Below are 14,491 nucleotides of genomic sequence, written 5' to 3'. Positions count from 1 at the left end.
TATTGTCTCTAATCTTTAACTACTAAGTTATCAAAGTCACAGCTTTGGGTGGTTGTGAAATGTAACCAATCATTTTGAGTTGTGTTGATTCAGCTGTAGAGTGTCTAAGCCTGCCATAAGGTTAAAAGATCAACTATTTCTGAATTTTAATTGTATTGTGTAAATATATTTTTAATTATACACAACAATGTATGCGTAGGTATTGTTGCATTAAAACTGATACAAAAGTTTGACAGTGTGAAAGGAAAAGTGAAACACAAGAAAAGTGCAAAAAAAAATTTTTATAACTATCTCATAAAGATTTATGCTAATATCCATATGGAATAGGTTTTTGTTACTTGCAAAGTAAGAAATCTTTATTTTAATAAAACCTGAACAACGTTAATAAAAACTCACTTTTTAAGTTTACTAATCTACTAATCTTAGCCTAAGACAGATTATGCATTTAAAATCCTTTAAAAATACCTAAAGTTTCTAATAGTCAAAAAAAACTTAAAACACTTTATATGGCTAAAGTATAAATTTTCTGCATCTAAATTCTTAAGACAATAAAAAAATACATTCTGAACATATTATTCTTTTTCAACAAGTTCAGCTATATCTTATGCTTTGGGTGCTGAAACCATATCTAGCATCATTTTTTTTTTTGTATCTACATTTCTCTTACAATGTGACCTTGATTGTATTTAAAAATGGGGCAATTACTTGGCTGATACTGTTTTTTTGTTTAATTAGATATTTTAACACAAATTTGTTAATTACAACTCATTGCATATATATAAATATTTAGGGCAAAAAGCTGTCAACAAAAGCAATCAACATAAGTTTATGTTGACTAAAAGAAAACAAACAGTTGTAAACTGTTCATTTAGATTTACTGCATGTTTTATTATGCTTACAGGCACAGGTATAAGATAAAAAATGAATTTCTCACATTCTGTATATTTCTGATAAGAAAAAATTATAGTGAAATGACTTTTATTATCATTTTTGACACAGAACACCCAAAAACATAAAAGTTCTAAAATTAAAAAGTCCTCAATTATAAAACAAATAAATTGTTTCAGCAGAAAAAAAAAAAAGAAAAATTAATGAAAACATATTTTTATCAAAATTAAAGAAATTTTGTTTGAAATATATAATATCCAAGATCTTAATATTATTTAGTCTTTTTATGATTTTTAAATTGAAAAAAAAACAACAGTTTCTAGAAAACAATACTGTAAGTGTAGTATCATCAGAAGAAGATTTTGAAAACAACCACAAGGTCAAAAATGTTTTTTGCATCAGAATTTTTAAGTTTTTTAAATTGTGAGAATGATAACAAAATTTTAATTCCTAACTTAAAAAAAGTAATGGCAGGCTACACAAATTTGTCTCCTATTTGAATACATACTTTACCTCCCCTCACTGTAATGTCTTCTTGATTTTCTTTTATAGCAAGCTGATTTTCTTGTTAGTAATTCTGTCAGCTTTTCAACATTCAATGGAGTGGAAACTTCAACATTTGATGTGTGCCATGACAAGGGAACTTATGATGCAATCAGTTTGCGTGATGATGCAGCTGAAGCAAGACAAAAATATTTAAATACCCTAAATGAAATAATGGTCACCAATTCTTTATTTGTAATAACATCTTGTAATTGGACTTTGAATGAACTGAAGGCTCATTTTCAAGAGTGTAAGTTTATTTCCATAGTTTCAAAAGTACAAGAATAAAGTTATTTAGTATATCAATCTTTAGAATTAATTAATCCATCATGTGACTCATCAACTCAGACAAAACATGACAATTATTGTTTCAGTCAGCAGTTCTGTGGATTAATAAAGTTTCAGTCATCACTAAATACAGCCTGAAAATAGCAAATATTTTTCCTACAGTTTGCCTGAAACTTAAAATCAAGAATGAAACAATAAAGCTTTTAGGATTATACTTTCAAGGTTCTCAGAAACTTAATTGCAAGAGGATGGTAGACTATTTTGAGAGTATACAGTTACATTGAAATGTACTTTGTGTATTTACTTAATGCAAATTTATGTTTGATGTGTTTTTATATTTTAGCTGAATAAATTGTAATAAAACCCAAGAGACATTTAGCATAATTTTAAATTTTTTTAGTGAAGGATAGATTTGTATTAAGTATTTAAATAGGGATTTTAGTTTTGGTTTTTATCTAGTTAATTTTGACTTTAAATTGTTTATTTTTAAGCATTCATATTGATTTTTAGTTCAGTTTTAGTTTTGACCAATAATTTGACTTTTTTTTTTTATTTATTCTTGAACTTTAAATACTTTTTCACAAACAATATCAATCTAACCTCTGAAATAATATTAGCCTATAACTTATGTACTTTTATGTTAATGGCATCTCACAAAACATTGAAAAGAGCTAATCAAAAGTTTCATTCATCTAAAGTTAACTGATCAAATAAAATTAAACTTATTTAGTTATGCTCTTACTTCTTCTTTACAACTTCAGCAAATCAAAAAGCTGATGTTTGACACTGCTGTCTTTTGCTGAATGCATTGTCAAGAGCTTTTTGCTTAGAGGACTTTTTGCTTGAAAGGATTTGTCTTCCTGAACTCTGAAAGACTGAATTTAAGGGGGCAGATATTGAGCTCTACCTCGATGGCCTAAAGTCTTCACCAATAAGTTGAAAAAGACCCAGTCAACAGTTTACACCAATATTGATCAGTGTAAGAAGTTTGGCCGCATTAACAGGAAGCCTGGCAGTGGAAAAATGAGCAAAGCTTGAACCCCTTTTTTTATTTTCTGTCTGTGATCAAATTTGTCAAAATTTAGTCCAAGCATAAGGAAGATTGGTTTACAGCTGAAGGTGTCAGAGCATAAATTTTTACAGTAAATTCAGTCTAATGATCAATGAGGTACCTGAGAATGTTAAAAAAAAATTTCAGACAAAACATCCTGTGTCAGTGATGGTCTTAGGCCTCATTTCCTCATTTTGGTGGCAAAGTCTCTCAAGCCTCCAGTGTTCATCAAGACCAATGTCAAAGTGGACACAAAAATTTAACTGGATTTCCTATAAAAATGTGTCAAGCCTTGCATAGTCTACACTACACTTCGAAAGACAATGCTTTTGTTAACACTGGCTTACATATTTAATAGTTCCTTTATAATATGTAGTTCAAGTCTTTTATTTAAAATACATTTGTTTCCCCAGTTACTTGTTCTTGATCAAGGTTATATTGTAGTTTTGATCAAGTTATGAAATTTACGGTCATGTATGGTACAAAACTGACCTTGGAAGCTCAATTGCCACCTGCAAATAATGATGAATAAATAGTGAAGAATTAAGTACTGCAAGTCTTTCTTTGAAAGAACAGTTGGAGGTAATTAAGCAGAAAAAGAGAAATTTTCCTATAAAGTCCTATGGAAGGAATGTGCCTCATACAAGGTAAGCAGAAGTAAGGCTGCCAGTTTGTATTTAGTGGAGTAAAATTTATGCACAATTTAGCAGATATCTGTAGAGAGTGAATGTGCTTTTGGTGCATGCAGCTTATGTTACTAAGTTAAAAAGTATTTCATAACTCCACAATTGATTCTCTATGCTTTCTGCAAAATTAGTATAAAAAAAAGTTTGAACTATATGATTGTGTCAAATGTTAGGAAGCTTAAAATATAACCATTCTCTGTATCAAGGAAAATTAAGCTTTTAGTTTTTGCTGGTTTACTGGTAATTTTATTCATACACTGTTTCCAGTATTTGCCTACAACTGCATTAACCAACAAGATGATAAGTTTGACAGTTTTTCACTTTCATTAGTTAATGATAGTGAAAAACTGTCAAACTTATCATCTTGTTGGTTAATGCAGCCTTTTTTTTTTAAAAAAAAATAATTTATTAATTAAAAGTATCAAATGTTAATAGTTTAGTAAGAAAAATTACAATTCTTATTTGATTTTAAATTTCAAGCAACATATAGGAAGTTGTTTTTTTTTTCATTCATCCATCTAAGAAACCACTAATATATATATATATATATATATATATATATATATATATATATATATATATATATATATATATATATATATATATATATATATATATATATATATATATATAATTTGTTAAGGGGATACAAAAGTTCTTGTTATATATATAATTTATTAAGGGGATACAAAAGTTCTTGTAATATATTTAAATTTATTTTTTGAAATAAAACTAAAATAAAGAAATCTTTTTTTTATTTTAGTTTTATTTCAAAAAATAAATTTAAATGTATTAGTCATAATTAAAGTAATTTTCATTATAATCAATGATCTTTTGCTATCTTGGATACTAACCCTGTAGAATGATATTAGTTCGGACAGAAAAAAAAGTATTAGTTTGTAAAATCTCAACAATTTATATTAAATTAAAATATTTTTTTATCTCTAGATTTTAAATTTATTGGTCACATCCCTGCACCTTCATTTCAGTTTGGTGGGCAATCTGGATCAACTGTTTCAACTGCAATATTTTGTAAATGTACGTAAACAGTCTATTGAAATGCTGACATGAAGATGTTTAGCAGAGTTGTTTTCATTGTTATTGACAATTTATTTTCAAAACAATATCTCTAGTAGTTTGTGAAAATCCATCAAATTAAACTTGTGGTTTTTTGTGCTCTGCCAGATATCTGGTATTTTCCTTTTTCTTTATTTATATAAAGTTATGTAAGATACTAAACAATTAGTAAAAGTTTTGGAATGGAAAAGCATCTTTTTATTTCAAATGGCTACTTTGAGAACGTTGTTACAATTATGTAATAAGGCAAGTTAATAAATATAGGAAAAGTTTAACTTGCTATTTGTTGTTTATTATTAGATAACTAAAATTGTGTATATTAGAGTATTATCTGATAGTTACAAAATGTATACTATATATACATATTGTAAGTATGAGTACTATATAATATGAGAACTATTTAAAAATCACAATTTTGATATAGAACAGGGTGCCAGTCAAAAGCTAAAAAGAAAAAAACAAGTTTTTTGAAATAAATAATCTTAAAAATATATCTTTGCAAAGTTTAGGTTCTTTTGAAGGAAATTCATTTTCTCTGGCAGCCCTTATTCGAGTATTCAAATTTTCTGATGATAATGCCTCATGTTAAAAAGGGAAACGTTAAAAAAGTTAAAAGAAACTGTTCTCCTAAAACATTTTTCAGCTCTTCCAGTGATATTAAATTACCATCAATTTTTTTAGAACCTATTGGGGAAATGATTCAATCTTGGTTTGCTGTCTTAATCAAAAGATAAAAAATCAGGAAAACATGAAATTAAAACTGAACCAGATGATTCCCATTGAAACATTTGAGCCATTGCATACCCTTAGTATAAGAATATTGTATAAGAATCATACAAACTAGCCAAATCTTCATTTTAAAGCTTAAATGGTGTGGCCATATCGAGTATCCATTTTGATGCTTTTCCTAAATATTCTGACATTGTAATGGAAAAAGATGAAGTTCTAGCAAGTACTGTAGTAAACTTCATTGAAAAAGTATTAAAAACAAACTTTCCAAAGAAGTGCATGGTCAGCATGTTCTTTCTAAAGAAATGCTAAAATGCTAATTGTCTTTTATCATTTCTTCTGTATAATAAATTTTAAAATAATTTGAGTAAAACAACTTTGATTTCATAAACCAAGTTTTGTAAAAAAAGTTAGGTGTCAATAAGTTACTTTGTTAGATATCACAGTTGAAAGAACTTGAAGTCATTTTTTACAAATTTGAATTTTTTTAAATCATCTAGCTTGCAACTGAATTTCAAACTTGTTCAATTGACTTTGAATTGAATTATTCAAAATATTTTGTAATTCATAATAGTTTTTTAATAGGACTTTTTTTTGAAATAATGCAGCTGGTTGTTTGAAAATTGATAATTCAGCTGTGTAAATTTGATTCTCAAATATCATATTGGTACACAAGTCAATTGAAACTGCAACAGAGAAATCAGGTTCTACCAGACCATTTCTGTTTGAATTGTTCTATTGAAAGTAGCGATTTAAGTTTTATTGCTGTTGGCCTATCATTCTAACTTCCTTCGTATCATATAAAAGAAAGAACTTCCTATGCGGTCCTGATTGAATTGGACTGTGCAAATGTAAAAAAAATGTGCTATCTGTTAAATCCAAAGCCAGTTAAGTACCATTACATTTGTCCAAAATATAGGATGCTTACATATACTTCCAAGAGAATATTTTCCCTTCTGACACTGTTTCATGTCATATTGAATGTTCCTAACATTCTTTGTTGTGGTGGGTCAGTTATATTCAGATTTGTTCGTAGTTTCCACTTGCAATTTTAGCAAGACTAAAACATAATAGAAAATCCAAGTTCTAGGTTCCTAATAGCTTTTCCAAGAAACATCAAAATTGATCTAAAATCAAAAATATTGTAACAATAGTCAGCTGGAATAATTAGCCGGAATAATTAGAGAAATCCAAGTTGAAGCCTAATTGCATCATATTCATTATGAGTATTTTATATGAATTTTAGTTAATAAAACTCTATATCAAAATCCTAAAACTGCAGCTGATTAGTAAAACTATATTATAACAACCTGATGGCTACATAAAAGAATGGCATATTTTACATATTAATGCACTTAAATCTAAAAAAAACTTAATCCAAAAAGTGGTATACACCTTTCCTAAAACATTTGTAAAATACCTATAGTATTCGTTGAAGACAATTTTGAACTACTGCTTTATTTTTTGTTTGGTAGGTGATCACATTTCTTAATCACTTATGAGACTGGATCACTTGCTGCTTTCCCTGATTTCTCAATTCCAAAATTTGATAAAATATTTATGTTTGATTTACCAGTTACAAGTTTGCTAATGATTTATCTTATTTTATGATCTTTAAAGAATGAAGAGATGATGACCCTAAGTTCTACTCAATGTGAACTGGTGAGGTTTAAGCAATTTTTTTTTGTCTTTTTTTTTCCATTTTGAGTGCATTAACAATAATTTTCTTCATTTTAGGTTCATTCATATCATGAAATCTGTATGCTGACCTACAAAAAAATCTTATAAAAATGATGCTATTTTCAAAGCTATGTTTTAAATTTTTTTTTTATGAGACACTGTGATATATAATTTTACAAAATCTTTTTTTGTTTTACATTTTATCAGTGATGGCTTTCATATAGTTGAATTGTACATTCATACTTTGACATAATAAATCTAAAAAAAAAAATGCTAAAAATTATTGCTGGCATTTTTATTTGTTGTTTAAAACTTTTTTTTTTTTTTTTTTACATATTTTCATTTAGGAAAAATTTTTTAAAATATGATTCAATCATTATTTTTGAATCAATATTATTTTTAAAAACATGAATGTTGCAAATGTAGGACATTTTTTAAATACAAAACTTAACCCTATCTGCACTATAATACCTTATACATATCGTTGTAGTAATAGCATGTGTTTGTCATATAATATGTGCTTATAGTTTATAGTTTACTATATACTTCTTATATGTTTTTTTTTTTTTTTCTCATGTTTCATTTACATTTTTTATACAGTTAAAATGATTCTAAAAAGTATACAACATAGTTCTATAGATTTTCAGTTTCAAATTTAAAGCTATAATTCTATAGACTCTGTTTTATACTTTTTAAAGGCATTTTAAAAACTGCCTTTTGGCCAAAAAATCCCTTCCTATTGCAGATAGACGAAATGGGTAAACAAATAAGCATGAGTTCATCAATTTAAAAAAAAATACAAAGTTAAGTCTTTGGATACCATCTTCTCTAGGTTGCTAAAGCAATACATTAAAATTATAGTTTTAATTGTTGTTCTCAATTTCTTTAGAATTGAATTTTTTTGGTTCAAACATGTTATCATACTGGTTTGCAAGAGTGTGTATTGTTTTCATCGTTCTTTTACTGGCTTTTTATATTTTATTCCCCACAAGTTTTCATTACACAGTTTCCTATGCCAAACTTATATCTAACATGGTTTACACTGATCATGAGCGACATAAAATTGAAGAGCGCTTATCTTGGCAGCAAGAGTACCATTTGCAAGAAATGGAGATGCTATTTAACCAGCAGTTATGTGAAAAAAGTCGTCCACCACATTCTAGAGTAGCATGGCTGACTGCAATGATGAATGACAATTATGCTATTGGTGCTATTTATTTAGCTTATGTTATTCAAAAACTGTCTTGTCACCATAAAATGATCGCTTTAGTATCAGATGGTGTTACTAAAAAATCACAAGATGCACTGAAAAAAGCAGGTTATGAAGTGCGGCAAGTTGAGGCTCTTGATTGTGACTGGATGGATCGCAGAAAAGGTATTACTGAACGTCATCTTGGATTACCTGGTACCCATATGCGTTTTCATGCTTGGAACTTCACCGAGTATGAAAGCATTGTTTATTTAGATCCCGACGTAATGCCTCTTAGTAACATAGATGAACTTTTTTGGTTAGATGCTGAGATGGCAGCTAGTTATTGTGCACGACCAGGAATACTTGATCCTTGTTTCAATGCTGGTCTGCTAATGTTTAAGCCTAGTGCTAAAAGTTATAATGAAATTATGAATATGTGGTCAGGTTTATCTACTGGAATGAATTGCCCAAATGATCAGGTATTATTATGGCATTATTATGCTGACAATAACAAATGGCTGCCCTTGCCTTATGCATATAATGTACGAAGATATTTGTATCATCCTATGAAAGTATATCACTTTGCTTGTTGTCTGACAAAAAAAGCTTGGCAAATGCCACGACCTTCTGAAATTGAACTTCGCACTTTTAAAGGGCCATTAACTGAGCCTAATGAAGTTGTGCTTTTGTGGTGGAAGTATTTTAGTGATGCACTTCACTATTTTGAACTAAATCAATGGTACAAAGAAATTAAAAACACCATATAAATTATTAGTTTGATTTCTGTATAATAACTTTCTTAATGTTAAAAAATAACTTGCTAAAATTATTATCTGAAACAATCATTACAATATGTTTTTATAAGTATTGGTTGTTTAATAAAAAATCTTTGTTCTATCTTTATTTAATTAACAACATCTTTTTTTATTCATATTGCAATCTTTGAGTTTTTGTTTTTTTTTTACTTGTAGTAAATATTTTTTGGTCTTTTTTAATTCATTGATTTAATAATCCTTAGTCAATTTTTGTTGTTTGTAAATTGTAAACAAATTGTAAACTGCTTTACATAAAATGGACTCTAACTTATTGACTTTATGGAGAGTAAATTTTGGAAATTGCATTTTATATGCATACACAAACTATTTTCAAACCAATTTAAATCTCAAATCAGTTGTTTTAATCAAGATGATTTTAATGTTTGGTCTAAAGCACTTTTTAAGTTCTTCCAATTGCCTTGATTATACTTGTTTACTTTTTACAAGTGATAATCACATGATGTATGCTATACAGGATATTATGGAGATCAATTATCAGTTACTGTTTATCACATTTTGCTTTATGCATTTTGTATTGTTTATTGTGTTTATATTATTTTTATCATGAAGTAAAATGGTGCGAAAAAAGCAACGGTATTTTGTTGTTGAAATCTTCTATGAAGATGATAGAGTAGATTTTAATCTCAGCAAAGAGGATATTTTTTATGCTATTCGTTCATCTATTCAAGAACTCTATGGAGATTATGGGATCGGTGCATTTTCATTGGATGTGTTTGTTAAATATGTTAACCCATATACAAAACTTTTCTTCTTACAAGCTCCTCGGGAGTATCAAGTTGAAGTTAGAACTTGCTTGAGTTTTATCAAAATGCTGCGTAATTATTTATGTTTACTCAATTGTATATATGTCACTGCAACAATAAAGTCAGCAGAACTGTTTCTACTTCAGAGAGATAAAGAGAAACTTCATGCACTCTATAAGAACTGCAATAATGTTAGTGATCGAGCAAAAATAATGGAATGTATGAAAAAACTTAATATTGATGTACTGAATGGTTTGTGATGGAAGTTTTACTGGAGACTCCCCAAAGAGTAAACCACTACCATCAAATTTAAAACAACAGAAAAACATTTTCATGTTGTACTTTAAGACGTATACATTTTATTGACATAAATTTTTTAATTGATAGATAATATTTTTTTTTTAAATTAAAATTTGATTTTTAAAATCAAACAATAATTAAAATTTATCTAAATTTTTCTAAAAACTGTAGGGTTAAAAGTAATATTTTCTTTCTATTTTAGACTTTGATTGGTATTTCAATTATCTATTTGTGTTATTTTTTGTTTTCAAAATCTTGTTTTTCATTTGTAATTGCTTCTTATTAAAAATTAGTCTTGATGGATTACAACAGGTTTAATGAATTTTTTAGCTAAGTATCAAGAAATGTCTTTTATTCTCCTCTGTCTTTTGTTTACTTGTGGTCAAATCACAGTTAAATCTCTGAAAATAGTTGAACAAAAGAACTTTGTGTTTACAGAAGAAAACTGGGAAAAAATGTTAGAAGGAGAATGGCTTGTAAAGTTGTGAGTAATGTAATCATCCAGTTTAAAATTGTTTATTAACATTAATTTTTTTTTTTTCATTAAATAATGGAAGTCTCATAACAACTTTTTTTCTATCTTTGATTATAGTATATATGATATTTTCTCTTGAAATTTTGAGTCTTTTCTTTGTAGCTATGCTCCATGGTGTCCTGCTTGTCGTGCATTAGAGAATGATTGGTTGCAACTTGCTGACTGGGCAGATGAATATTTTTCGTCTGTATCTATTGGAAGTGTTGATGTTACATTGCAAGCAGGTAGTTCAAGTTGTTGCAATTGTTGTTTACCTTTTTAATTTAAATGTTTCAGCAGTAAAATCTTGAAAGTATTTTTTTGAGTATAAATGCTGTATGTGCAAGGAATATTCTTTGTTGATTTTTAAGTATCCATGTTGTTACAAGAACTATTTTCCAAATTTCAATTTTATCAATAATTATATGCATATAAACAGTAAGTCTCTATAAAAATTTTCAGCATTAAATGGAAGATTTTTGGTCACATCTCTGCCTACAATTCTGCAGTAAGTACATAATATATTCTGCAGTAAGTATATAATATATTATGTAGTATACAAAATCATTGTTTGAAGTTGTTTAATTAGTTGATAGGATTTTTGTTAACCATTTTCCTCTGTTAATGCAAATAATGTTAAATTATTTATGGAAGTAAGGAAGCCAAGAAGAAAGTTCCTTTGCTTCACATAAAAATGGCTATCCTATGGAAGTTAAAAAGTTAGATAATCAAGGCTCAGTATTTTAAGAGTAAATGATTATGAACATTTAAAATGTCTTAAACCGGATGGAAGCCAACTAGTAAATTGATCATTAAAATCAGTATTAACAAAGACTTTTTAATTTAGTGTTATTAATGGTGAGTTTCGTGTGTACAAACATAGTAGAGAACTTAGTGAGTTAAAACAGTTTATAACTGAAAAAAAATGGACAGAAATTGAGCCAACATCATCATGGACGAGCCCTAACTCGTTTTTGTAAGCTTTCTTTTTTCTTGTTTTTTTCTTTGTAATGTTTTACCTCTTATTTTTTTTTTTTGTTTTTTTGGAGCTTCTGTCATCGCATTACTTTTCTCTTATCACATTTCTAGAATGAATGGAATGAGTAAAGTATTCAGTCTGTCAATGAAATTAAAGGTTTGTTTGCAAATCAATATCAAGAAGTATAATCAATATTTTCCTATTTCACATTTTGTTAAGAATATTGCAATAGTATTCATCTTTTATAGTTTTATCATAAGTTGTTCAATAGTTTAATCATAAGATGTTTTCATTCTCAAGTTTTTCAAGTTTTGGTTGTTTTGGTTTTTTTTTGGTTTAGGATTTTCACAGCACATTACATGATGACTATAATGTACCTTCTTGGATATCTTTTCTAATATTTGGTTTAATTGTGATTATTCTTGGGTTGCTGCTTGGTATTGTGAGTGACTCAATTTCTTTTAACTTAGTATAATGTAACTAAGTATAATGTAAACTATTGGTTCAGAAGGTACACAATGTTTGTCTTTTTTTTTATTCTAATTTATACAATTTTAATAGTATTATTTAAAAAAACTTTTTTTTTTAAAGGTGTTAATTTTTATTTCGGATTGGATTTATCCCCCTGAATCAAATTCATCTGTTACATTAAACAAAAAGGATGATGATGTAGTTCAGCCTGATGATGTAATACCAGAAAAGCAACAGGCTGAGGCAAAGAAAAAGGCAATTTTTTTTTTTTTCATATTCTTCTACATTCTTGATAGTGTTAGGTTAGATTTAAATAAACTTTGATATTGAAGTATCGAAATATAATTCCTATTGAACTCAGCACTTCAATAGAAATTATATTTCTAGATTCTATATGTAGTCTGTACATCAAAAATATTTTTGTTCAAAATGCAACTATTTTATAAGGATATCAAATGTGCTAACATGACCCAGACTGTTTGGTAATATGATTACCACAACAAAAAAATGACATCTCAGTAGTTAATTGTAAACTTATAAATATTTTAACAAAATTTTTTATGGGATAAGTAATAATAGGCTTAAATTAACTGAATTTTGCAGGATTGTTCCTCAGTCATCAATAAAGATATTATGTAAGTCCCGATGAGAAAAAATAATTGTTGAAAAAAATGGATGTTGGAAACAAACTTAAAAATGTAATACAAAACAGTTTAATATTGTAATATATTTTAAATTCAAAAAAAAAATTTGAAATGGATGTAAATAAGGATAAACATTAAAATAAATCCTGCCTTAAGTTGAACTTTTATTTACTGTTTTTTTCTATTACAGTAGGAAGCAGCACAGCTTTTATAGAGTTGCATGTGCATGCTTATTTTACCTGGTAATTGTATGCCAACAGTGAATTGTAGCTCAAAAATTCTAATCTAGTAATGACAAAATGAATGCCCATATATCTAGTCCAGAGATTTTTCTACATGAAAAGTTTTTCAACCTCATTATTGGGCTCTTACTATAAATTGAATACACTGCTATTTGTAATTACTGGACATTTAAGCGCTATTATTTGTAAACACTTTGTATTTAAACACACTACTATTTGTAACTGTTTTACATTGAGCACCCTACTATCTGTAACCACTGTATAAAAGTGATCAAATTTTAGCCATATTTTCAATTAAGTCACAGATATGTACTTCCATGCTCATATTACACAAATGCCTCAATATTACCTCAATCTGCCCTTTAATTATCTTTTACCTATCTTTTCATAAGATCACTATTAAGTTTTATTACACTAACTTGTATGTTTTTTTGCTGAATTGATTCATGATCAGCACTCCAGTTAAAATTTACTCTTTTGTTGGCTATTATGATCCAACTCTTTTTAAATAATTTATACAAAAAGAGGCTCCATGATAAATACTATGCAGAGGTCTTTTTTTTTTTTTTTTTTGCACACTTTTATTATTTAAACTTAAGATCATCTCTAATTTTTGAATATCAGAGGATTTCTTAATTTTGTGTTTTTAATACTTTTATGTTTTACTTTAGGAGGATGTTGATGAAGTTGATAAAAGTACAGTTCGTCAAAGAAAGGTTTTATTTAGTTCAATAAGTTTTTTTTTTTATTAATCTTAGTTTTAATTAACTCTCAAATCTCTCTCTTTATTTTCATAGGTTGAAGAAACTAAAAGTGAATCTTAGTAACGAACAGTTAAAAAACAATGAAGAAATCACCACGAATAAAAAAAATATATATTTGATGATGTTTTAAATGACATTCTTTAAAATCTTTTATTTACATTGTTGGCAAAGTATTAATACCTTAACAAACCTTCTACATTTAAAAAAAGTTTAGAAAAAAAAAAAGATTCAAATAATTACTATTTTGAATGAAATAAAATTTTTAACTATTTTTAATTAGAAATAAAGCTTGAGTTTTTAAATGATTATAAATATGGTAGAATATACTTCTAAAAACCTTTTTTTGGTTATCTTTTATATGCAGATTTAACTTTATAGTGGGAAGAATGCAAGCTTGTTTCTGAACTTATTGAAAAATTTGCTAATCTTAGTATTTATATCTGAAAAGTAGAACTGTAAAATAGGATTTTACATAATTGTAATGACACTTTGAAAAAATGTTGAATGTAAAATAGTGTAATTTGCTGATGCTGTCTTACATTGAACATTTACGTTGATTTTTGTGATTTATGTGTTAGTAAAATTTCATTGACTAATTTTTAAAATTTAGCTTGTTACATTAGATGCACTGATAACTAAGAAATTATTTTAAATGGTATTTATGCAATTTTTACCTACTATTTTTATTCTAGCAAAATCTGGGTGCAATTTTTAAATAAGTCATAAAAGTTATGATTTTTTAAACCAATACTTTGGTTGATACCAATCATTATGGCTTCATTATGGTTTGTACCAACTGTAACTATAGTTGATACAATCCATAATGAAGTCATAAGAATTTTTTTTTTTTTTTTTTTTTTCCCA

The 14,491-nt window shown here is 27.3% G+C and overlaps 4 protein-coding genes across 16 annotated transcripts in view; all 4 read left to right on the top strand.

The window, feature by feature from the left end:
- Positions 1–9,222, top strand: part of LOC145185400 (glucose-6-phosphate exchanger SLC37A2-like) — a 30,137-nt gene extending 20,915 nt beyond the window's left edge. For 6 of the 13 annotated variants that reach the window (XM_090097888.1, XM_090097883.1, XM_090097878.1 and 3 more), the window contains 4 exons: positions 1,441–1,681; positions 4,405–4,494; positions 6,738–6,924; positions 7,832–8,961. In XM_090097888.1, coding sequence (XP_089954014.1) covers positions 1,441–1,681; positions 4,405–4,494; positions 6,738–6,754 — 348 coding nt within the window. In that variant the 3' untranslated portion in view covers positions 6,755–6,924; positions 7,832–8,961. Of the gene's footprint in view, positions 1–1,440; positions 1,682–4,404; positions 5,126–6,737; positions 6,925–6,999 lie in introns of those variants that run through there. The other 7 variants (XM_090097880.1, XM_090097887.1, XM_090097879.1 and 4 more) reach the window with 7 other exon arrangements.
- LOC145185858 (glycogenin-1-like) lies at positions 7,855–9,222 on the top strand. The gene has a single exon (XM_080061894.2). It carries the CDS (start codon positions 7,855–7,857, stop codon positions 8,899–8,901), a length of 1,047 nt encoding a protein of 348 aa, XP_079918020.2. The 3' UTR covers positions 8,902–9,222.
- A 220-nt stretch (positions 9,223–9,442) lies between these two features.
- Positions 9,443–10,105, top strand: LOC145185691 (ribonuclease P/MRP protein subunit POP5-like). Its single transcript, XM_080061674.2, has one exon. It carries the CDS (start codon positions 9,524–9,526, stop codon positions 9,971–9,973), a length of 450 nt encoding a protein of 149 aa, XP_079917800.2. The 5' UTR covers positions 9,443–9,523; the 3' UTR covers positions 9,974–10,105.
- Positions 10,106–10,304: 199 nt separating this feature from the next.
- LOC145185369 (thioredoxin-related transmembrane protein 1-like) lies at positions 10,305–14,285 on the top strand. Its single transcript, XM_090097892.1, has 9 exons — positions 10,305–10,497; positions 10,651–10,772; positions 10,990–11,035; positions 11,375–11,503; positions 11,617–11,662; positions 11,847–11,948; positions 12,098–12,232; positions 13,535–13,579; positions 13,661–14,285. The coding sequence occupies exons 1-9, from the start codon at positions 10,331–10,333 to the stop codon at positions 13,685–13,687; spliced, it is 819 nt and encodes a 272-aa protein (XP_089954018.1). The 5' UTR covers positions 10,305–10,330; the 3' UTR covers positions 13,688–14,285.
- The last annotated feature ends 206 nt before the right edge of the window (positions 14,286–14,491 follow it).

This window comes from Hydra viridissima, unplaced genomic scaffold, assembly GCF_058129835.1.
Source record: "Hydra viridissima isolate aposymbiotic clone 2 unplaced genomic scaffold, HvirCarnegie_v1 scaffold_9, whole genome shotgun sequence".
Classification (NCBI taxonomy): Eukaryota; Metazoa; Cnidaria; class Hydrozoa; order Anthoathecata; family Hydridae; genus Hydra; species Hydra viridissima.
This window is presented reverse-complemented; position numbering and strand designations above follow the sequence as displayed.

Bases quoted from the DNA above. Each gene is read 5' to 3' on its own strand.
- LOC145185369 (XM_090097892.1), top strand. From the start codon at position 10,331: ATGAATTTTTTAGCTAAGTATCAAGAAATGTCTTTTATTCTCCTCTGT. The intron at 10,773-10,989 runs GTAGTTCAAGTT...AAAAATTTTCAG, and splicing joins TGATGTTACATTGCAAGCAG to CATTAAATGGAAGATTTTTG. The intron at 12,233-13,534 runs GCAATTTTTTTT...GTTTTACTTTAG, and splicing joins AGGCTGAGGCAAAGAAAAAG to GAGGATGTTGATGAAGTTGA.
- LOC145185691 (XM_080061674.2), top strand. From the start codon at position 9,524: ATGGTGCGAAAAAAGCAACGGTATTTTGTTGTTGAAATCTTCTATGAA.
- LOC145185858 (XM_080061894.2), top strand. From the start codon at position 7,855: ATGTTATCATACTGGTTTGCAAGAGTGTGTATTGTTTTCATCGTTCTT.